Source organism: Salvia splendens, chromosome 19 (genome assembly GCF_004379255.2).
Source record: "Salvia splendens isolate huo1 chromosome 19, SspV2, whole genome shotgun sequence".
In the NCBI taxonomy this organism is placed as follows: domain Eukaryota; kingdom Viridiplantae; phylum Streptophyta; class Magnoliopsida; order Lamiales; family Lamiaceae; genus Salvia; species Salvia splendens.
In genome coordinates, this window is record NC_056050.1 from 26,367,045 (window position 1) to 26,391,670 (window position 24,626).

The window sequence follows — 24,626 nt, forward strand, 5'->3', positions numbered from 1 at the left end:
AGCACCACTTGTTAAGAGGTTTCTGCTCTTAACGTGAAGATTGTTGTCCAATCCACTAAGTAACACTCGTTTCCGGCGTCTTCGTCGTGAAGATCGGCGGCTGAATTCAATATCTGGCGCGAAGAACGTCCTTCGTCGGCAGAAAGTAGGGTTCAAAAGTATTACGCAGATATCTTGGGCAAATAATTCTTCATTCATATCGTTTACGGAACAATGAAGTGCCCTATTTATAATCTATGGACCCTAGGGTTGGTTCGACCTATCCTAATTACGTCGGGAAAGAACCAACAAAGAAAACCCGACGGAAAATAATAAAAGAAAATAAAGTAATTTCCATACTAACTAAGTAACTACCAAAAATAATAAAATAACCAAAAAGACTCAATTTAATTAAGGAGCCGGCTGGGAGGCTTTATCTTATCCCTCGGCCTCAGCACCCTGCTCGACGCCATGGTTGGCTGCGGAACTTCTACCTCTGGCTCGTCACATTCGGCTGGCACACTTCCCGTCTGTCCGCCAGCCGCCTCGGCCACTACGTCCTCCGTTGATGGGGCTCGTGGTGCATGTGTGTCCTTAACAATCAACGAGTCGGTTCATTTCAGGTGTGTGATGTTTCAATCTTAGGTATGGCTCTGGTAAATTAGCTAAATTCTCTTCTCTTTAAATTCCCTAGTTGATGCTGACTGGCACATCGTTTTAAAATGGTCGAAAACTGTCAACTGCCGTAGTTTAAGGCTATGATTTACTGTTTTAGTCATGATTTTCCCTTTTTGTTTTTTTTTTTTTGGAACCTTCTTCAGTTGGATTGGATTTGAAGATTATATTATATGTATTTCGAAATGCCCTCCATATAAGGTATGTATCGATCATGATTATCTCAAAGTAATTATGAGGCGATTCTATTCATATTCCCCATTTTATTCACTATAGCTCTCCATATAAAAAATACTCCCTCCGTCTGCGATTTAAAGTCACGTTATGACTCGGCGCGGGTTTTAAGAAATTGTTTGGCTTTGTGAAATAAAGTGGGTGGAAAAAGTTAGTGCAATATGAGTATCACTTGGTTCTATAATGGAATGTGAGTATAATAATTTAGTGGAGTGTGACGGTCACTTACCCAAAATGAAAAAAGTTAATGGAACTTCAAATCACAGACATACCGAAATGGCAAAATGAGACATTATTTTGCAAATATAGGGAGTAATAAATAATTATGAATCTACTACCACTTAAACCTGCAATCCCAAATTAAGAGTCCCAAACTAAAAGTGATTATTTTGATAACGAAGTATCATCACTTGCATGTCCTTAGCCGTTGTTTTTCTTGTAGCGAGTTTATTGTAACACCCGGGGCAAGAGTAAGGAGTGATCACCGGTGCAGAGACACTGACAAAGAACAGCTCCTACATCTGAAGTAGAGGGGGATATGAACCGAAACACACCAGAAAGAGAGTGATTTTGAGGATATGCATATATGAGACTGAACATTAAATGAGAAGTTGTTAAATTTGATAGGGGTGTTAATCGTACCAGTAAAATGTAGTATCTTATTTCTGATGTTAGCTCACAAGAACTCCCAAGCTAAGCTTAGCCTGGGGCAATCATGACCCCTGAGAAGTTTTTTAGGTAGAAATACGTTAGAAAGACTTGTGTTAGTCTATGAGAACAACCTTCATTCTTAGAGCGGAGTCGTTACATTTATTCAGTGATAGAAATTAAATTAAAGGTTCAATTAATTTAACTGCACTCCTATTAGCATCAATAATTATCAATTCCATCTCATTCCATAAATTTCTTATTCAGAGAATTTGGTGAAGTTGCAGACCATTCTGCTACTTACGTCAAACATGTACGCTGTTACCGGTGAATGGGGTCATCGGGATTGCACAAAACTCTTCATGAGAGACAGAGGCGTGAAGAAAGAGGCTGGTCGTAGTTGGATTGAAGTGAGAAATACAGTCCATGCATTCTTTGTCGGTGATAGACTCCATCCTCTTGTAGATGAGATTTACAACTACTTGGATGAACTAACCAAGAAGGTGGCTGCAATTGGTTATGTGCCAGATCAAAGTTGCCTATGGAACGAGGTGGAGCTTAGGCAGAAGGACCCGACTGCACAAATTCACAGTGAAAGGTTGGCTGTTGCTTTTGGACTTCTAAGCCTTCCCGATATCATCCCCTTGCATGTCATGAAGAATCTGCGCGTCTGTAATGATTGCCATAACTGGATTAAATTTATCTCAAAGGTGGTTGATCGGCCTATCATTGTACGGGATGCCTACCGCTTCCATCATTTCCAAGATGGAAGCTGCTCTTGTAAAGATTATTGGTAAACTGGCATACAGAAGCATGAAGAGATCTGCAAGCTGTCTTCACACAACGAGAGGGAGCCTAAACCGGTATCGTTTGATTTTTACCATATCCAAGTATAGATTGATTCGGAAAATTTATAGTATATGGATACTCTTTCATAACTTCGTGCTGATTGTAAGTAGCCTTGCTACAGGATATACCGTGGGAGAAAAGGAACATTCTCGAAACTGGAAGGCCGGAGGCGTGACACAAGCTACACTGGCTGTGCAAGCAGTAATGCCTAGCATGTTTCCTAAGTTTATCAGCTCTTTTTTTACAGGTTTTTTTTTTTAAAAATTATCTTCTACGCTCAGTAAATATTTTTATGACATAAAAATTGGGGGTAATTAGTTGTGTTAGGTGAGTTTCAAATAATGTAATTTATTGGTTTATCATATAAATTAACATTGAAATTATATTTATTCTTGTACCCAATACGAAATTATATGTTTAATTTGATAGAACAAAGTTCTAATCTTTAAAATAAAATAACTACCAAGAAAGTTTGTACACGTTTTATGTGACAATTCCTAATCAACCCTAATAAATTAAGGACTTTAAATGATAGACAGAAGACAACCACTTGGTTCAATGGATATGTACATAAAATTTGTATTGGCAGCTAATTAATTTTCATTGCAAAAGCACCTATATAGTATACTCTGTGCAAGTTTGAAAAATGCAAAATTAATGCCAAACTAGAGAACTAACCCCAAAAATTAGGGCCAAATTTCTTGGTTGGTGAATGCTGCCAAATATTTATCATCTAAATAATAATTTTTGGTTAACTTTGGGTCAATATTAACTTTTGAAACTAGAATATAAATAATAAAATTACAATATTTTAATTTTTCTCTATTGTCCCATGATGGTTAAAATTAAAACTAATATGTCAAAATCAAATATGATATGATAATAAAATGATAATGTTTTAGATATATTATCATATTTTAAGTAACACTCAAAATATAATGATGACGTTTTATCAAAACAAAGTTTAGTTTCAACTTGGCATGTTTAAAATAAGCTCGAGTGACATTATCTAAACTTTTAAGTCTGTAAACTCAAAAGAGAGACACAATTTCAATATCACAGGGAGAGAGATGTCAACAAAAAAGACAAGAAATCCTATTCCCAAACCCAATCCCAACAACAGCAAGAAAATGAGAAACAAACAAGGAATCTATTTGGTGCAATCCTGTTTAACCAATCCAATGCATACACGTGTTCTATTCTCTCTAGGATCTTCTCTGATATTATAGTGTTATTAATAATTTGATGCATATGATTTTTGTTAGTTTTATATATACCGGTTGTTATTTTTTTGTAAATTAGGTGTCAAATATGATTTTAAACTGAATCCTTGAAGTGAACATCAAAGATATATAGACTTCAATTTACTTCGCCAAATAAAAAATGTGAAAATTTGTAACTAGCTATGATTGTATTTGTTATTTGCAATTTGAGGGGACATGTAACTGAATTTTATACACAGTATACCTAATTTTCCCTATTAATATAAACTTAATTTGCATCTAATAAAATTTGGCTGCGAATTAATTTACATAGATCAGCATAATATATTCCCAAGGTAATAAACATATTAGCAACCGAAATTAAATAGAATTAACTTGATTGAAAATGTAGATTTTCTTTTTCTAATTGCTACCTTTGCAAAAGGGCAAATAGCAATAATTTTCTTTTGTATTATTTCAACTGTCTATTCCCTTTTCTAACTAACCCTCAATATTTCTCATTCCTTTTTAAGACCATTTCCTCTCCTTTCATCTTCCCACTTCTCCACACAAACAAGAGACAGAGAGAGAGAGAGAGATTATGACAAGTAGAAGGGAAAGAAGTTCAAGAATTACAGAAGATGAGATCAATGATCTCATCTTGAAGCTGCATCCATTGTTGCAGGATTCAAGTTCAAGGTGTAACACAAAGGTAAGTTCTAAATATGATTATTACCTTAATTAAATTAATGTTCTGAATTTTAATTATAGATTTTTCGTAAACATCAAGTTTAAGACCACCCCAATATCTATGCATTTCTTCTTCATAGAAACATTGATTTTATGATATATAGACACACAAGACACAAGGTTCAAACAAAAAAGAAGAGCTAATATTCAAGATTTCCTTTAACCAAACCTCAAGATATGAAAGAGACAATTGGAAAGAGGTCAAAAGAGACCCATCATCATATATCTAAACTATTGGAGAAATGAAAAGTAATACTAGCAATTATAAATAAAAAAGTTGATATGGTGACTTTCACTAGCTAAATATGAACAATTAGGCATTACATATTCATGCATGTGTTTTGAAGTTTGAAAAGTAATTTTTTTTTTCTTGCTCATTAAAATAGGTTTCAACAGCAAAGATTTTGAAGGAGACATGCAATTACCTCAAGAAACTGCACAAAGAGGTGGATGATCTAAGTGAGAGACTGTCTCAGCTTCTTGCTTCTGGAAATGTGGATGAAGATACTATTAGGGCACTCCTCCGACGTTAAATTTGTCGCGTGTTTGTTTATATCTCGTATTTTCAGATGTCTTTTAGAATTCAATATGAGATGTAACACAAAATTTGAAATGGAGGATGCATATATAAGTAACAATATTAGGGTTTTGATGAAGCTATAGCATTTCTCATCCATTAATGGTGCATGAATATAAAAATAAGTACATATTTCAATTTGTTTGATTTATTTCTTTTCAGTGTCACTACTGTTTATGGACATACAGTTGATCTTTTCCCTAGCATAATATAATGATAATTGATATTTGGGACCAACATGTATAAAGTCAGAATTGTATAGCCAACAAAAATTGATGTCTTGGATTTTCTTGTCACTATTAGTTGATTACAATCTCTAATACATTTCAAAAGATTCACATGAATAATCTAGCTAATCCGCCGCCAATTTGTTCCTCAATTTATAAAACGAATATTCGAACAAAGTACTCCCTCCGTCCCGCACTACTTGCACTTATTTCCTTTCTGGGCGTCCCAAGTTATTTGCACTATTTCCATTTTTAGTAACAATTTATACATACAGCCGTAATTGTTGACTTTGTCTATCACTCATTTCTTAATCTCCGTGCCCAAAAGGAAATGTGCGAGTAGTGCGGGACGGATGGAGTACAATTCATATTAGTAAGATCGATAGTCCCTATAGACATACTCCATCTGTCCCACGGTACTTGAGTCACTTCTTTTTTCACTCGTTTTGGAAAAATTATAATAAGTAGTTAAAGTGGAGCGAGAGTAGAGTAAGCGAGAGAATACGAACGAGAAGACTCTTCTCTATATTATTCTCTCTCTTACTTTACTATCTCCCTACTTTAACTATTTATTATCATTTTTTAAAACGAGGGTAAAAAAGAAATGACTCAAGTAACATAGGACGGAGAGAGTATTTGTTAATTCACTATCATGAATTTGAAATTTGATAACCATCTGAATACAATCATGATTCATAGTGCACAACACAATTTTTGCAATATTAATAACTAGCGATAATTTATGGATATATAATGTCTACTTTTATTTTCACAATTAAATTGCTAGTGCTTTAGCAATTTAATTGTGAAAGACGATGAAATTTAGTTGAATCATTTAGCGTGAATATTAACAATTGAAAAATATCAATATGTATATGTTTTAGCCTATATTATTATAAAAAATCACACTTTTTGCTAAATATAAATATCTACCAATTACTACTAAAATTGATACATAATTATAAATGCAAAAAAAAACATTTTTAATAAATTCGTAAAAGCAAGCAAAACAAGAAAATCAACACTGAATATTAAATTCAATGTAACTAAATTCTCAACCATCTCATCTCTCCACCCCCCACCGGAGCTGCGAATTCACGGCGGCGAAGTGATTGATTGGCGGAGGATATGGAATCGAAGCAGTCGGATTGGAATTCGGAAGTGGAGCTAATTCGATTCGATTGATTTGAAGGGAAAAGAATGCTGCGATTAGGATTTTGTTGCGTCTGCGAATTCATGATGTGAGGTATGTTTATGATTCAAGCTTTGATAAGTATTAATTTCTGGAATTCATGTGGTGAGGAAATTATTTTGGGAGAATATGATGAAATTTCTATCTTTACTGGACTGACTTGACTTTACTCTTATGACTTATTGCCGTATTTACGATTTTGCCACCAACTTAAAACTTGTCGTAAATATAGTGAACTTTGCCACCACAAAGCACAAACTTATTAGTAATATTTAGGAGAATCTGTAATTTGGCAAAAAATTAGTGATATTAGCAACTAATATGTTATAAACAGAATTCTTTGATGAGAAGTCCTTGCTCTTATAAATAGAGAGAATGTTAGGATAGGAAAAGCCCCAACAATCCACATTTTATTTAGAAGCTCTTTCTAAAAACAGAGGTGACTAGCGATTCATGGAGATCTTTTTGCTTTGTTCGACATTAGACACTGATTATTAACGGAAAAAACTAATAAAATGGAGAGGATAGAACACGACACAATGACAAAATCATGACATAAGCTCAGTCTGAATGCATGAGATGAAGCACTGATATGGAGCGGAATGGCATAGTCAACCGTGGTGGTTGCTTAGCGAGTTCTTGAGACACCTCCTTCATACACGGTCGCGACTTTGGATCAGAGCTTATGCATTTGAGGGCTATTTTCACCGCTCCAACCACTTCCCTCGACACTCTTACATCTTCGTCTGGAGATGGTAGCCTCTTGTCCATGAGTTGTTGCACCATCATGTTTTGAGCAGACCGTGTGGATCTCATCGTCGTCATGGAGGAAATGAAATCCCCCGGATGATCTCCAAACATGACTTCCAATGCCAAAACTCCAAAGCTATACACATCACATTTTTCGGTAACCGCCATTGTGAAGGCCAACTCTGCAACCAACAAACATGTCATCGCCATGAAAACAGTTACTACTATTTTAAACTATGTTATGTTGTGCATACCTGGTGCAATATAGCCCCGAGTTCCCACAAGTAGAGTCTGATTGGATGAATCTGGATCCAACAATCTAGCTGTCCCAAAATCGGATAAACAACCTTCAAACTCTGAATCCAAGAGTATGTTGCTGCTCGAAATGTCTCTGTGTAGAATAGGAGGGTTGCAATCGTGATGCATGTAAGACAGCGCATTGGCAATGCCTTTCACCACATTTACCCGCTTCTTCCAGGTCAGCTCCACGGCTTCGTCATCATACTTCAACACGCTAAAGAGGCTTCCTCTTTCCATGTAGTCGTAGATGAGAAACATGCTCCGCTGGTGCAGACAAAATCCAAAAAGCTTGACAATATGGCGATGGCGAATTTGGGAGAGAACCTCGGCTTCATTCCTAAAAGAGGAGTCAAAGTTAGGATTATCTCCTTCAAATTTGTGAAGCTTTTTAACAGCAACAACTCTTCCAGTGGGAAGTTGTGCTCTGTAGACGCTCCCGTAAGCTCCAGTTCCAATGCAGTATCTCAAGTCAAAGTCTGCGGTTGCTTCAATGATGTCTTGATAGGCGATGCTGCCATCGAAGTTCCATATCTTGAATATGTCTCCATGTTTGAGATCAGGTGAGGTTGATGCTGCTGCTGCTGCTGCTTTCTTTCTTAAGAAAAAGACTCCAAAGAAAATGGAAAACAGAAACACACAGCCAAATACTATCCCCACAGCATAAATTGTAACTGAATTGTTTCGATGTTTTTCTCTTTTCATTGCAATTGGAGGTGTCGGCATGGACTCATTTGGAACCAGTAACATGGGATTGCCCAAGAATGATTCAACCGGAAACTTACGCCAGACAGCGAGCGGAATCTGGCCCTCCAAATGATTGTAGGACAAATTGATGCCACTCAACTTAAAAACAGATTCAGGGACTCTTCCGGAAAGATTGTTCCAAGAAAGGTCGATAGTGAGATACCGTGCAATGGGAGCATCTCCTAGACCAAGAGGTATCTGTTCTTTGATTGAGTTCCAACTTAGATTTATCATTTCGATCGAAGATAGTTTTTCTATCCCCCCTAGAAAAATACCTTCCAACCTATTCACATCCAATTTCAAGAATTGTAATCTTGTTAATTGAATGAAAGTTGATGGAATAGAGCCAGCGATGCCATTGTTGCTCAAGTCAAGAAATTCCAAGGATTGGAGGTTTCCTAATTCAGAGGGAATGACACCAGTGATGCTATTGCCTCCCAAGTCAAGAAAAGCCAAGGATTGGAGGTTTCCTAATTCAGAGGGAATGGCACCATGAATCAAGTTTTGAAAAATTTCAAGCATCTGTAATTCAGTGAGATTTGCCACTGAAATAGGCAACTCACAGTAGAGTTGATTTTGAGACATATTGAGATGAGTTAGTCTCACTAAGCATCCTATCTCAGGTGGAATGGCACCAGAAATGTCGTTAGAAGAAATGTCGAGTTCTGTCAATTTAGTGAGATTTGGAAGTGAAAGAGGCAACTCACCCTTGAGTCGATTGTGAGACAAATCGAGACGAGTTAGTTCTGATAAGGTTCCTATCTCAGGTGGAATGACCCCAGAAAAGATGTTGTAAGAAATGTCAAGCACCTCCAATTTAGTTAGATTTGGTAGTGAAACAGCCATGAATAGATTGTTAGACAAAATGAGATGAGTCAATCTTGATAAGCTTCCTATCTTAGGCATAATGCTACCAGAAAAGTTATTCCAAGAAATGTCAATACCTTTCAATTTAGTTAGATTCGACAGTGAAAGAGGCAACTCACCCTCGAGTCGATTGCTAGCTAAATCGAGACGAGTTAGTTCTGATAAGCTTCCTATCTTAGGAATAATGCCACCAGAAAAGTTATTAGAAGAGATGTCAATGTCTTGCAATTTAGTTAGATTTGACAGTGAAAGAGGCAACTCACCGTCGAACCGATTGCTAGATAAATCGAGACGAGTTAGTTCTGATAAGCTTCCTATCTTAGGAATAACGCCACCAAAAAAGTTATTCCAAGAAATGTCAAGTATCTCCAATTTAGTGAGATTTGAAAGTGAAAGAGGCAACTCACCCTCAAGGCTATTGTCAGACAAATCGAGATGAGTTAGTTCTGATAAGCTTCCTATCTCAGGTGGAATGACACCGGAAAACTTATTGAAAGAAATGCTGAGCACATGTAACTCAGTCAAATTTGCAGGCAGCTCACCGTGGAGGTGATTACCAGACAAATCGAGATAAGTTAGCTTGGATAAGCTTCCCATTTGAGGTGGAATGAGACCATAAATGCCAAAGTTATTAGAAATGTCGAGCACATGTAACTCACTCAGATTGGCCAATGATAGAGGCAGCTCACATTCGAGATAATTATTCGAGAAATTGAGATAAGATAGGTTGGAGACGTAACCTATTTGTGGTGGGATATCTCCATAGAGACCACATGAGCTGAGATGAATGCTAGTGAGAGATGTGAAAACAAGCGGATCCAAATAGCCAACATCGTGACACCTATGTTCATCATCATTGCATCCTACTTCAGACTGCAGGCTTATCTCTGCAACGTGGCCATCATCATCACAAGCAATGCCTTCCCAATCGCAGTGATGAGCAGTGGTGTTGATATAAGGCCATCCAAAATCTATCAACGCCTTCAATTCTCTGCTAGAATCTGAAACATTAGATGCAACTACATTATTCATCAACAATATGCAGATGCTCACAATGATCATAGCAAACAAGGCATCCATCACTTATAGTATTCTCTAGTTTGTATGTATATCAATATGATTCTTTTTCTTAATCTCACTCATATTCATACCTATGATATATCACCTTGTATAGTGTTGAAGTCCCAACCCAACATACACGTTTTCCACAATTCACTTTTTCTATTTTAATACCCCTCAATATTTAAATGCAGATATATGATACACTTGAGGTGCACTCATAATTCATGAGAATATCTATAAACATAATACACCAATTCTTCTAATTTTAAACAACTGGAACTGCAAGAATTTATTTTCCTATTACAATTAACACACATTTCTTAGATGAGATCATGAGAACTTCAATCTCATTATTGTTTATTTCTCATATTGGAACTACGAAATATATATCTACAGTGCTGGAGGTGTATTTTACAAACATTAGATACTTTAATAATTAAAATTAGAGTGCTTGAAATGAAAGTCTACTTTGAATCTATATTTGGAGTTGGAATTACAGTGTTAGGCTTAGTGCTTTAGTGGATTGACTTGACTCTACTTTTATTGGTATGTTAGGCAGCATTTGTTTAGAAGCTTTTCTAGAAGCAGGGGAAAAGGAAGAATAATTAAACGGAGTTAACTTAACTCATAGCTATTTGCCTATTTGATCTTATTAAAAGACAAAACCAACAAAATGGAAAAGATGAACACAGGCATAATAACATTATGATATAACTTTAATCTGAATGCATGAGATGAAGCATTGATATTGAGCGGAACGGCATTGTTAGCCGTGGTGGGTGCTTAGCAAGTTCCTGAGACACCTCCTTCATACATGGCCGCAGCTTTGGATCAGAGCTTATGCATTTCAGTGCTGTTTTCACCACTCTAGCCACTTCTCTCGACAATCTCACATCTTCTTCCGGAGATGCTAGCCTCTTGTCCAAGAGTCGTTGCACCATCATGTTTTGAGCAAACTGCGTGGATCTCTTCATCCTCGTCATGGAGGAAACGAAATCCCCCGGATGATTGAAGCTCAAATCAAGAGCAATCAAATGGAGGAGGTACCCTATTCCAGAAGGAATGGCACCGAAAATCCTATTATAAGAAATGTTAAGCACCTCTAAGTTAGTGAGATTTGATAGTGAAAGAGGAAGCTCACTTTTGAGTGAATTGTATGACAAGTCGAGATGAGTTTGCAGGCTTATCTCTGTAACGCAACCACCATCATCGCAAGTGATACCTATCCACTCGCAGACTGTGGAGTTGGAGTTGATATGAGGCCACTCAAAAGCCATCAACGCCTCAAATTCTCCGCTCGTGTTTGAAACATTTGCTGCAACTACATCACTTAATAATAATATGCTGATAATAATGACAGCAGCAAAGATTACACCCATTGCTTATATTCTCTAGTTTCTGTATAAATGATTCTTTTCATGCATACCTCTAAGTGTCACAAACGCTAATTGTGATGGTTATCGTCTCCAAACTCCAAAGATTTGCCCTGTCATTTATTCAGTTGATGCTTATGGTTCTTGTCTTCAAAGATTTGCACTTTCAGTTGAACATTTAATTAGATGCTCTTGAGGCAGTTGCTGGCCTCAGCTAGATGTATATGTTTGTGATATCCATCTAGATGACTTGGTGCAATGACAAATGAAGTTTGGAAAATTTGTAGCAAGATTTTAGAGTTTAATACAAGCATGCAATTTATACAACTAAAAGGACTAAGATAAGTAGATAAGTTAGTTTGTAAGTACGTAGTACCATCAACTAGGGTTGGCAATCTAAGCAGATGAGAGATTCATTTATTAGAAATTCTTTTTGTTGTTTTCAACATTGGAACCAACACTACATGTTGCTGAACTAATAAAGATCCCTGCAGCAAAGTAAGAGTTTGATAAATATGTAACGCAGATACATCAGCATAGATACTACAAAAATAGGTATACACCAACACATTTATTCTTTATTCAAGAAGTGCATGGGATGAAGCACTGATATGGAGCGGAATGACATTGGCAATCGTGGTGGATGCTTAGCAAGTTCTTGAGCCACCTCCTTCATTGACGGCCTCGACTTTGGATCAGAGCTAATGCATTTCAGTGCTGTTTTCACCACTCCAGCCACTTCCCTTGACACTCTTACATCTTCATCTGGAGATGGTAGCCTCTTGTCTAATAGTTTTGCAATGCCCTTCACCACATTCAACCTCTTCTTCCAGTTCAGTTCCATAGATTCGTCTTCATCCTTCAACACACTGAAGAGGCTTCCTCTTTCCATGTAGTCGTAGATGAGAAACATGCTCCGTTGGTGACACATTTTTGTATTACTCCAAGTGACACATTTTCCTTTTTAAAGTGTCAAACTCTAATGAGTATATTTTCTAAAATGGAAATATTATTTTTTACTTTATTCTCTTTTTAATTTGTATTTTCTCCACTCAACCTATAGAATAAAATTACATAAAATCTCGTGCTAAATAAAAATTTCTCCAAACAGAGAGAGAGAGTATTAGAACTGAAGTAAACGGTCAATTGCCATTGACTTGGACTTAGAAGTCTATACTCGAGTCACTATTAACCATTATTAATCAACCCAACCTACAAGGGCCAAGTCTACAAGATATTCCACAAAATTATTTTTAATCTGAAAACCTATTAGTATTTGATATGTTAAGATACTATACTATACTTACTCTCAACAATTGAATATTTAAGGAAAGATATATCATAGAAAGTTCCAACTGACAGAGTTGTTAGCTTTATTCCGTCTAATTAGCACTCCATTTTCTGTCTAATATTCCAAAATGTGACTTGGAAGATCTTGTGTTTATAAAGCTCTTCTAATTTTAATAACTTTTTTGTATAAGCATGCATCTATAATAATTTTTTACTATTAATGCAATATACATAGGACTAAGCTAAGTAAAATAACTTAGTTTGTAAACTAACAGAGTAAAAGAATGTATCTAGTGGAACCAACACTCCATGTGGTTGAACTAATGAAGTTCCCTGCTGTAAAATGTGACAGTTTTAAATCACATAAATTATGTAAAGAGTCCCAATAATATATTATACCAACATACATTTGATGATGATTATAGAAAATATCACAGCATTGTTCACGAAGAAGGAAAAGACTAAGGAAACAGAGGAAAACAGAGGTATTTTCATATGGCTACTGAGCATGTGTAAATTTATTATAGGGAATAAGACAGCTGTGAGTTCAATCTGAATGCATGAGATGTAGCACAGATACGGAGCGGAATGGCATTGTCAACCGCGGTGGGTGCTTAGCGAGTTCGTGAGACACCTCCTTCATATACGGCCGTGACTTTGGATCACAGCTTATGCATTTCAGAGCTGTTTTGACCACTGCAATCACTTCCCTCGACATTCTTACATCTTCCTCTAGAGATGGTAGCCTCTTGTCCAAGAGTTGTTGCACCATCAAGTTTTGAGCAAACTGTGTGGATCTCTTCGTCGTCATCATGGAGGAAACGAAATCCCCCGGATGATCTCCAAACATGACTTCCAATGCCAACACTCCGAAGCTGTACACATCACATTTTTCTGTAACCACCATAGTGAAGGCCAACTCTGCGGACAACAAACATGCCATCAGTATGAAAACAATGACTACTTGAAACGATGTTATGATGCATACCTGGTGCAATGTAGCCCCGAGTTCCCACGAGTATTGTTTGATTGGATGAATCTGGATCCAACAATCTAGCCGTCCCAAAATCAGATAAACAACCTTGAAATTCTGAATCCAAGAGTATGTTGCTGCTCGATATGTCTCTGTGTAGAATAGGAGGGCTGCAATCGTGATGCATGTAAGATAGGGCATTGGCAATGCCCTTCACCACATTTACCCTCTTCTTCCAGTTTAGCTCCACAGCTTCGTCTTCATCCCTCAACACACTAAAGAGGCTTCCTCTTTCCATGTAGTCGTAGATGAGAAACATGCTCCGTTGGTGCAGACAAAAGCCAAAAAGCTTGACAATATGGCGATGGCGAATTTGAGAGAGAACCTGTGCTTCATTCCTAAAAGATGATTCGAAGGTAGGATTATCTTCTTCAAATCTGTGAAGTTTTTTCACGGCAACAACTCTTCCAGTGGGCAGTAGAGCTCTATAGACGCTTCCATATGCTCCAGTTCCAATGCAGTATCTCAAGTCAAAGTCTTGTGTTGCTTCAATGATGTCTTGATATGCCATGTTGCCATCGAAGTTCCAAATCTTGAATATATCTCCATGTTTGGGATGAGGTGTCACTGAGGAGGAGGCACCTTTCCTATCCCTTGTGAAGAAGATGAAATAGATCCCACATAATATAAAAAACACAAAGATTAGATAATAAATCATTTCCACAGTAATCCTGGAGGAAAATTCCTCCGGAGGATGTAAATTGGTGTTTCCGTGGAACGATTCGATCCCAAACTTACGCCATAAGTTGGCTGGAATCTCACCTTCTAAATTATTGTAGGACAAATCGATTCTCTCAAGACTTGAAATAGATTCAGGGACTTCACCAATAAGTTGGTTCCTAGAAAGATCGATATTGAGAAACTGTGCATTACCAACATTTCCCAACTGAGAAGGTATCCTTCCTCCGATTGAACACGCACTGAGGCCTATGGTTTTGATACGAGGAAGCATGTGTATTCCTGCTTCAAAAACACCTTCCAACCTATTGCTATCCAATTTCAAGAATTCCAATATTGTTAATTGGGTCATAGTTGCAGGCAGATAGCAATTGATGTCATTGAAGCTCAAATCAAGAGCATTCAAATGCGAAAGGTACCCTATTCTAGAAGGAATGGCACCGAAAAGGCTATTAGAAGAAATGAGAAGCACCTCTAAGTTAGTGAGATTTGATAGTGAAAGTGGCAGCTCACTTTTGAGTGAATTGTATGACAAGTCGAGATGAGTTAGTTTGGATAAACTTCCTATGTTATGTGGAATGACCCCATAAATGCCATGGTTATTAGATATGTCAAGAACCTCTAAGTTAGTGAGATTTGGCAGTGAAAGAGGCAGATCACTTTGGAGTCGATTGGATGACAAATCGAGACGAGTAAGTTTGGATAAGCTACCTATTTCAGGTGGAATGACACCATAAATGTCATAGTTATGAGAAATGTCAAGAACCTCTAAGTTAGTGAGATTTTCCAGTGAAAGAGGCAATCGGGAATTGAGTTGATTATTGGACAAATCAAGAACCATCAAATGAAGGAGGTACCCTATTCCAGAAGGAATGCCACCGGAAATGCTATTAGAAGAAATGAGAAGCACCTCTAAGTTAGAAAGATTTGATAGTGAAAGAGGCAGACCACTTTGGAGTAGATTGTGTGACAAATAGAGATGAGTAAGTTTGGATAAGCTTCCTATGTTAGGTGGAATGGCACCATAAATGAAACGGTTATCAGAAATGTCAAGAACGCGCAACTCACTCAGATTTGCCAATGAAAGAGGCAGTTGGGAATTGAGTTGATTATTCGACAAATTGAGATAAGATAGGTTGGAGAGGGAACCTATTTCTTCTGGGATAAATCCATAGAGACCACATGAGGTGAGATGAATGCTAGTGAGTGATGTGAAAACAAGCGGATCCAAATAGCCAACATCGTGACACCAAGCTTCACTCGCATTGCATCTTACTCGAGATTCAAGGCTTAACTCTGCAACGCGGCCACGATCATCACAAGTGAGGCCTATCCAATGGCAGTGAGGAGCAGTGGAGTTGATATAAGGCCATCCAAAATTCATCAACGCCTTCATTTCTCTGTTCGAATCTGAAACATTAGATGCAATTACATTACTGCTCAACAATATGCAGATGCTCACAATGATCGTAGCATTAGCAACAAAGACAACACCCATCACTTAGTTATATTGTCTGGTTTGTATATGTATGATTCTGTTTCTTAATCATACCTCTAATATCACTCTATATACAACTTGCAACCATCATATTTTAATGAGTGAAAATCATAAAAGTCAAAGTCTTCCAGGTCAATGCCTGGACTATTCAATGACTACAATCAAAATTTCCAAAACTTTCATTTTCCATTGTAGTATTGCATTGCAAATTACGTGGAGGTGTTTTTTTTTCGTTTCAATTTAGTCTTTGCATTGCAAATAATATTCAATGACTATTCAATGACTAGCTTTTTCTAAGGACTAATTTACTCAGTGATGATGATGAAACTTGTAGCAAATACATAATCCATCACGTATATAGTCTACTTTGTATAATCTAGTATTTCTACCTCTAATATTCAATCCATCACATATATGTTGAAATATTAAATAATTTTTATATTATATTTAATATATTTATATACTCCCTCCATCTCATAAAAATATGAGCAATGAGGATGACACGAGAATTAAGACAAAATTGATAAAGTAAGAGAGAATAGGAGAAATATATGGTAAAGTAAGAGAGGGGAGGAGAATTGTAATTAAAGTAAGTAGTGTTAGTGGATAGTAAGACCTATATTATTTAATTGATATAACTTTCCAAAAATAGAATGCACATATTTATATGGGACATAGGGAGTATATAATAAAATTTAAAAAAAGTTTCCGAAAATCATATTTTTAATTATTTTGTGTACAATTTTTTTTTTTTGCATAACGGCATTAAGGTATACCGTACTTTACTTCGGTATACAGTAAGATTGCGGTATACCGCAATAACGATAAGGTAATGTTATAAAAAATTAACCATACCGAATTTTCGGTATGATATCGATATGATATTTTATAATACCGCAGTTTTCGGTACGGTATGCGGTATAACATTCTCGATACGGTATACCGTACCGATCCACCCTAATTTGCAAGTTATTTGACAATTATTTGTAGCTAGTGTATAATATTCCACAAAGCCAATTTTGAATATCGACGTAACACCATATTACACTTACATTTCCAAGTCAAGGTTCTTGTCAAATATTTTAATATTTTTAGAAAAATACAAATCTAATGAACCTAAATTGGACAATTACTTAGAGCTTTTTTCATTCTTTTGTTTGTCTGTTAAATAACTTTTAAGTACCAAAATATTGCTTGCGAAAAACAACAACGATCAACTTATACGGAAAAGAAATGAGAAATTTGAAGGGAGGAAAATTTCCAATGGATTTGGATCCCCTGCTGCTGTGCACCTCACAAAACATTAAAAAAATATTTTATTATTATTAAAAAAATGTTTTGTGAGGTGCACAGCAGTGCTGTGCACCGCAGGGGATCCAAATCCAATTTCCAATACCTCAATTTGTCATGATCAGTTCATAACAAAGAGAACGTACCCTTATAATAATGACATATTCCAATTAACTGTGATTTGTCTAATGTTGTACTCCATCTGTCCTAACCTAAACGAGACGTTTCATTTTCGCGCCAGTTTTGAAAAAATGACTATAAATAGTTAAAGTGCCGATAAAATTAAGTAAGAAATAGAATAATGTAGAAAAGACTCTACGTTATTCCTGCTTCTTACCCATAATGCTATCTATTTCTGTCCCCAAACCGACAAATTTGTTTATGTCAAATGTGGACTCAACAAAATCCAGTACGTCCACTACGTAAGGATGTTGGAAAGAAATGAAAAGGAGATCTAATTAGAGGGGAATAAATCAAGGAGATATGAGAAGTTTGGGTGTAATAGGCAATCAAAATTAGGGAAACTCTTTACCTTTAAGGTGCAGACTTTGTAGCTGGAAAAGTAATACTCATCTTATATACTTTGAGTTTGGCTACAAATTTTAGTAGCTTACTCATACAATATTTTATTAAAATAATAATTTAGCAACAAATGTGAGAGTATTCTTCTATAATCTGTGTCAAAAGGAACATGAGTGAAATTGAACCAAATCAATATAACTTTTCTTTCTAAGAGCATCTCCAATGGCGGCGTCGGCACCAGCACGTCGATTTTTCGCGGACGCCGGTGCTGACGCCGAACCATTGCGAGCAGCGTCATCGAAATCGGCGTCAAAATCAGCGTGCCCACGCCGATTCTTGGGCCGACGCCGATTCTCACGCCGATCCTCACAGCGCCATTGTAGGCCCCGGATCGGCGTCAGATTTTTATTTTTTTTTTAAATTTTCCGAAACACTATATATACGCGCTTTGGACATCATTTTCATTCGCACCGCTTGTTTTAACGAGTACTCTCTCTATCTTAATTTCTGTATAAGATCAACAACGATAAATGAGTAATGCCGGTGGTTGTGGTGGTGGTAGTGGTGGGGATGCTGATGAGTACGAGCGTATGATGAACGAAGAGCTAGATGTCTATACGAGCCGTGAGGTTGATCGATGGCTGCAGAGTTATATGCAGCCGGCGGTACCTCGCCCACGACCAGTTGTCCACCGTCGAGAAGTGATTGATCGTGACCATGTAGCTGCACATGTTCACAGATTACTTCGCAGAGGAGCCGCGTTTTAACGCCAACCATTTCAGGCATCGTTTTAGGATGAGGCGGGACTTGTTTATGCGTATTGTTAACGCTTTGGAGCATCGATATCTGTATTTCCGCTTCAGGCACGATGCGGCTGGCAGACCCGGCCACACCCCTATTCAAAAGTGCACTGCGGCAATCAGGCAGTTGGCCTACGGGACTTCGGCAGACATGTGGGACGAATACCTCCACATCGGTGAGACGACTGCCATTGAATGTATGAAGTATTTCTGTCAGGGCGTGATTGAAGTATTCGGTGATCAGTATCTTCGAAAGCCTACCCCCGAAGATTGCCGGGATCTGCTACGGATGCACGAGGATCAGCATGGGTTCCCGGGAATGTTAGGCAACATAGATTGTATGCATTGGGAGTGGAAGAACTGTCCCGCTGCCTGGAAGGGTTCTACACGACCGGCTACAAGGGAAAGAATCTCACGATGATCCTCGAGGCCGTAGCTGATTACCGGCTGTGGATTTGGCATGCGTATTTTGGGATAGCCAGTTCGAACAACGACCTAAACGTCCTCAACTCGTCGCCCCTTTTCAACGAGCAGTGCCAGGGCGTCGGTCCGGCCATCAGTTTTGTCACCAACAGCAACCAGCATGATATGGGCTACTACTTGGCAGATGAGATATACCCTAGGTGGCCCGTCTTTGTGAAGACGATCCGGTGCGCATCAGATGCGAAGAAGGCCTACTTTGCGACGCGGCAGGAGTCGGCGCGAAAGGACGTGGAGCGCGCATTTGGTGTGCTTCAAGCTCGATGGGCTGCAGTTAAGGGACCGTCGCATTTGTGGCATGTCGACTGCATTGCTGATATAATGTACGTCTGTATTATCATGCACAACATGATTGTCAAAGATGAAGGTGTACAACTGACTGATTGAGCCAACGACGATAATGAAGCATGTCCAAGCCACGGCGTCGCCGCCGCCAACGTACGAGGTGGGGTACCTCACGATGAAGAAGCCCTCCTCCAAGCAAATGCCAACATGCGTCAGACGAATGCTCATATTCGACTCCAAAAGGATTTAATTGAAGAGTTGTGGGCGCGGAGGATTGCAGGACGTTAGTTTTTAATTTAATTGCTTGTAATTTTTTAAATGTACATTTTTTAAAATTATTGTACTTTTTTAAACTTTAATAGTATTATTCAATTTTCATGTATTTGTCTCGTAAATTAAATTTCGTATGTTGCTACAATTGTAAATTAAATTATATAATTGTTAGTGATGTGGAAGGCTATGTGAGGGCTATTGGATGTCCAGTTGCATGCCCAGATGATGTGGCAGGAGGATTTTAGTGCTGATGATGTGGCAGTGGGAAGGCTATGTGAGGGCTACTGGATGTCCTATGCAGGCCCGATCCTGAGTTTTTATTGGCCCGGGGCGGAACTAAAAGAGGGGCCCCATAATAATACTATAAACTAATAGTAACAATAACAACAGTAGTAATAAAACACTTCAATACATCCAAGACAATATTTATAGCATACAATTTATATTATTACCTTAAAAGTTTCTTCTAGCATGTATATACTCATGTATGTATTTGGATTTTGGAGGCCCCAACGTTTTGGGGGCCCGGGGCGGGGGCACTGCTCGACCCCCCCAGGGCCGGGCCTGGTCCTATGCCATTGGAGATGCTCTAAAGAGGATTAATGGTTATCACCTAACCGCGTGAAGGAGTATTTTCTTAAAACACTAACTTTGAAGTCCCATGTTGTTTTTAGTTAAATTAATCCATACAACACAACACAACACAACTTAGAATAATATATGAACAAAGTGCATGAAGTGATATTCTATTGATATTCTTGGCCTACTAACCAAGTCAAGTAATATACATAGCACATGAGTTGTTAAAGTAGCACGCATCATTATTCCATCTTAAACATTCATATTCATTATAAATTCGAAGTTCACACATCTTCTCCTCAAAATCTGGTGATCACTCGCCCACAATATTCAATTGCATCACTGAAGAGGAAAAATATTCAGACTAATATTCCGGCATTGTCCTTGTTTACCAGCATGCCGCTTCTTGTTGACTCATTTAACACAGCTTGGTTGGTATTTCCGAGTTAATCTCTTTTTTTTTTGTTCTAATTGAATATACCTTCTGCATAGGTCTGATTAATTGCTAACTTTTTAAGTTGCTAACTCTGCTGACTCGTGACGTCAACGAAAGTGACGATAACATTGAAATGTCAATACACAACTTTCAACATACTGTGTTGACATTTTTAATACACTACATTGATGAGTTAGCAGAGTTAGCAACTTAAAAGGTTAGCAATATAATGCCCAATAGTTAGTTTGTTTAATAATTCCATATTGAAATGGCAAATATAACTCATTTTGGGGCTACCATAGTAGACTCATTTTCAAACATCTCTAGCAGGTAAAATGTCCCTACTAGACATTTTTACATTGTTAAGTTATGTTGTTGGTGTATATATCATGCAAACAGAATCATAAATATTTAAACCATGTTCATTTTTTCTATGTAATGGACCACATTTAACCTTAATTATACATTTCACCCTAATTCTACCATGAAAGTACATATATATTCGAAGTCTGTGTGTAGGTATGGAGGGTGATAGGCATTTCAGCCATCCTCATCCATTGACTAACTTCCAAGATGATAAGGAGACGGATGAGAGTGATAATTATCATTCTTGCAAAATTTGCGGATTGCCAATTCTATCCGCTCCCTCCTACACTTGCACCATTGTTTCTTGTCATTCTTTTCTGCATGAATCATGTGCCCAAAAATTCAGCCACACATACACCCATCCCAATCATACTACACCATTGGATGATTCTACTAAGCACATGCTTTGTCTCCGAGCAGGAATTAGTCACCATTTCACTTACAAATGTGAGGGGATTGCGATTTCGATATGCATCCTTTGGCTGCAGCTGCAATGCTTGGTGCAGAGATCAAAACCAAACACAAGAGCCATCCACCTCACCTCACACAAGAGCTTGCGATTTTGTCTTTGTGTGATGCCTGTGGGGAGAAACATGAAGGTTTCTTCTTCTGGTGCCAACACTGTTATTTCTGGATTCATCAAGACTGCACCATACTGCCTACTGCTCTCACGCTCCCCTCTCGTCCTCTGCCTCTGCTTCTCGTATATTCTATTCCTGGCCAATTACCGATATGAACAATGCATAATTTGCAACAAAGCCCTGCTTATTACCAGTAATGCAATCTATCTCTGTCCCCAAACCTTCATATTTGTTCATGTTAGATGCGGACTCGGGAAAATTCAATCCAGTAAGTAAGGATCATTTTATATAACTAATTCAGTCCAGACAACCTATATGTTATTATTATCTACTCCTTATTAACTATGTATATATTAATTGCAGGAACAAGGCTAGAGTTGATCCAACTACCAGATGACGAGTTGAACACATTTCCAAGTTTGGAGATCCGTACATACTCGCAGAGAAACCAAGCTCATAGTATTGGTGATGAAGACAACGAAGCTTGCAATTGAGATTTTTCTGATATTTGTGATAAATGACCCAATGAAATTTGAGAAAAAGCCCCCAGCTTCTGATATTTATAAGAACGACCCCAATCCTACAAAAAATAAGTTTTTACCCCTAGTGAATATTGCCACAACATGTTTAGCCCAATCTAGGGAGGGGGTGAAAGAAAATGGTTGGATTTTTTTATTGTATGCTACTGACACCATGACATATGATAAAAATGATTTTGTAAATTTTAATAAAGTCACTAAAGCCTATGTTTGATCTGCGCTTGGGGGAATTACTGTAGTTGAAGAGGCTGATACTATTGAAATATCCCCAACTCTGCTTATCCCGAACTGCCTCTATATTCCCACATTGGCCCTCAAACTGATGTCTATAAGTCATGCGACCAAGGAACACAATTACTCACTTTTGACGCATCCAAATTTTTGTGCATCGTTTGGGAGGAACCCTTGCTTGTTACCCATAACGCCATCCATCTATGTCCCCAAGACAATTGGCCTCCTAAATATGAAAGAAACTATTTATCCATCATGAATGATTGCAGTGTCCGAACAAAAATCCTATATTGCATTGGAGTGATGAATGATAGTACTAGTTTGTGATAGCACTGAATGACCACCGTGAGATAAATTCTTATAGTTGAGTATCGAGTATTGATTATACATAGGTTTAATAGATCAACATTTTAGATAGTACTCCTACATGCAAGCAGACAAATTAGCATCTTTCAGGATTGTATAATAAGGTGCACACTTTGTTGCTGGAAAATTAATACGGAGTACTACTTTGGCCATGTTTGGTTGCCAGGATTCTGTCTGGGAAAGTAATCTGATTCCTTAAATTTTAAATTCCTGTGTTTGTTTCCGTTTTTAATCAAACTGGGAAAGTAATCAAAATCCTAAAACAAGGAAAGTTAGTACAACTTTCCAGGATTCTGAATCCTAACTTTTCTTAGGTATTCTTTTTCCCAGTTTTAGGATTCTTACATATTTAATGCAATATAGTACAGATTATTATTATTATTATTATTATTATTATTATTATTATTATTATTATTATTATTATTATTATTATTATTATTATTATCATTATTATTATTGTTATTATTTATTACAATGTTTTACAAATAATTTAAAAGTATAAACCATACTTAATTTCAGGATAATAAATAACTATAATTCAAATTATCATAATTATAACTATATTATTAATATTTTTTTTTATTATAATAATAATAATTTATTAAATAATTAAATATAATTATAATTATATAACAATATAATAATTAGTAATTAGTAATTAAAAATAAAATTGTAGTGAAATTTTAAATTATAAAATTTATTTAATTAAAAATTAAGTTAATATAATGATAATAATAATAATAATCTTATTTATTATTATATTATTATATATTATGATGTATAATCCATATTTAAACTATCCATCGTAATAATAAATAAAATAATATAATTATTATCATTTGTAATTAATAATTTATTATATAATATGTATTATTATTTTTTATAAATAAAAAATGATAAGTGTATTTTTAGTTTAGTGTTTAAATCAAATATATACTTTCAAATCTAGATATTTTCCAAACATGGGAAAGTAAAGTTATTAGAAATCATATTCCCGGGATTTATTTTCCCAGGAATCATTTTCCTTGTCAACTTTACTTTCCCGCCAACCAAACATGGCCTTTGAGTTTGGCTACAAGTTTTAGTATTTTACTATTAAAAAATATATTTTAGCAACAAATGTGAGAGTATTCGAGGTGAAAATATACTTCATTTCCATAAATTCGATCAACATCCTCTGGATTTGATCACTACCAATACTAGTATTAGTAATAGTATTGGTAGTGATCATGACATCTAAGTGAGGTGTGTGAGAAATATATAAAGTGCAAATATTGTTGGAACCGGTACCGATTTGATCACTACCAATACTAGTATTTAGAGGCAATTCTTTAAGTAGAAGTAAAAATATTTATTTCCCATACACGTACAAATTTAGAAATTAAATTTTTTTAGTATATACCCAATCTAAGAAGCATGCAAACAGATCACTTAGTATATCTTTCAAGTGTTTGTCAAGTCGAGAATAAAGGTACAGACTTTGTTGCTTGAAAAGAATTGCTCATTTAATATACTTTGGGTTCGGTTACAAGTTTAAGTACCTTACTCATGGAATATTTTATGAAAAAGAATATTAGCAATAAATGCTAGATTATTCTATAATGAAGTGAAAAATATGTAACACGCCTACGGACAAGGTTTTCGAAAGGAACAAAGGAACATGATATTTAAAAAAAAATTACTATTATAATCCTATTATCCTATTATATTATAATCCGACTCTTATATCATGTGATTGTGATCATATATATTAGAAGCTCGGGGTTTAATTTTACAAATTTATCAAATAATAAGAGTGGAATTGAACTAAATCAAGTTAACTTTTCTTTTGGAAGAGGATTATTAAGTAGTTTTCATCTCTCCCGTGATGACTCAGAATCTCCAACTTATTAGATGGGGGAGAAAGGTCTTACTACCTGAGATAGATGAAGTGATGACTCAGAATCTCCA

At 36.6% G+C, this 24,626-nt stretch overlaps 5 protein-coding genes and 1 long non-coding RNA gene across 10 annotated transcripts; 4 read left to right on the top strand and 2 right to left on the bottom strand.

Annotated features, from left to right (window-relative positions):
* The first annotated feature begins 403 nt into the window (after positions 1-403).
* LOC121779922 (pentatricopeptide repeat-containing protein At4g13650-like) lies at positions 404-3,088 on the top strand. Of its 3 annotated transcripts, XR_006045962.1 has the most exons (3): positions 404-624; positions 1,804-2,399; positions 2,507-3,088. XR_006045962.1 is itself a non-coding variant. In XM_042177393.1 (2 exons), the coding sequence occupies exons 1-2, from the start codon at positions 564-566 to the stop codon at positions 2,331-2,333; spliced, it is 591 nt and encodes a 196-aa protein (XP_042033327.1). In that variant the 5' UTR covers positions 404-563; the 3' UTR covers positions 2,334-3,088. The 3 variants fall into 3 exon arrangements, 2 of the variants coding, with proteins under 2 accessions (XP_042033327.1, XP_042033328.1); XM_042177393.1 differs by having other exon boundaries at positions 1,804-3,088; XM_042177394.1 differs by having other exon boundaries at positions 407-602; positions 1,824-3,088.
* An 854-nt stretch (positions 3,089-3,942) lies between these two features.
* Positions 3,943-5,051, top strand: LOC121778849 (transcription factor ILI5-like). The gene is made up of 2 exons (XM_042176251.1): positions 3,943-4,299; positions 4,724-5,051. The coding sequence occupies exons 1-2, from the start codon at positions 4,189-4,191 to the stop codon at positions 4,868-4,870; spliced, it is 258 nt and encodes an 85-aa protein (XP_042032185.1). The 5' UTR covers positions 3,943-4,188; the 3' UTR covers positions 4,871-5,051.
* Positions 5,052-6,017: 966 nt separating this feature from the next.
* Positions 6,018-12,448, top strand: LOC121779678. Its single transcript, XR_006045879.1, has 2 exons — positions 6,018-6,387; positions 11,956-12,448. It is a non-coding gene; the product is annotated as an uncharacterized LOC121779678 (long non-coding RNA).
* Positions 6,381-10,074, bottom strand: LOC121779676 (MDIS1-interacting receptor like kinase 2-like). Its single transcript, XM_042177049.1, has 2 exons — positions 7,338-10,074; positions 6,381-7,265 (listed from the first exon to the last, which is right to left on the bottom strand). The coding sequence occupies exons 1-2, from the start codon at positions 10,072-10,074 to the stop codon at positions 6,895-6,897; spliced, it is 3,108 nt and encodes a 1,035-aa protein (XP_042032983.1). The 3' UTR covers positions 6,381-6,894.
* A 630-nt stretch (positions 12,449-13,078) lies between the features above and the next one.
* LOC121779677 (probable leucine-rich repeat receptor-like protein kinase At1g35710) lies at positions 13,079-16,032 on the bottom strand. Its single transcript, XM_042177050.1, has 2 exons — positions 13,708-16,032; positions 13,079-13,640 (listed from the first exon to the last, which is right to left on the bottom strand). Exons 1-2 carry the CDS (start codon positions 15,926-15,928, stop codon positions 13,267-13,269), a joined length of 2,595 nt encoding a protein of 864 aa, XP_042032984.1. The 5' UTR covers positions 15,929-16,032; the 3' UTR covers positions 13,079-13,266.
* Positions 16,033-20,466: 4,434 nt separating this feature from the next.
* LOC121778761 lies at positions 20,467-22,359 on the top strand. Of its 3 annotated transcripts, XR_006045722.1 has the most exons (3): positions 20,467-20,588; positions 21,380-21,808; positions 21,904-22,359. XR_006045722.1 is itself a non-coding variant. In XM_042176168.1 (2 exons), the coding sequence occupies exons 1-2, from the start codon at positions 21,115-21,117 to the stop codon at positions 21,935-21,937; spliced, it is 732 nt and encodes a 243-aa protein (XP_042032102.1). In that variant the 5' UTR covers positions 20,467-21,114; the 3' UTR covers positions 21,938-22,359. The 3 variants fall into 3 exon arrangements, 2 of the variants coding, with proteins under 2 accessions (XP_042032102.1, XP_042032101.1); XM_042176168.1 differs by having other exon boundaries at positions 20,467-21,812; XM_042176167.1 differs by having other exon boundaries at positions 20,467-21,808.
* Positions 22,360-24,626: the final 2,267 nt, after the last annotated feature.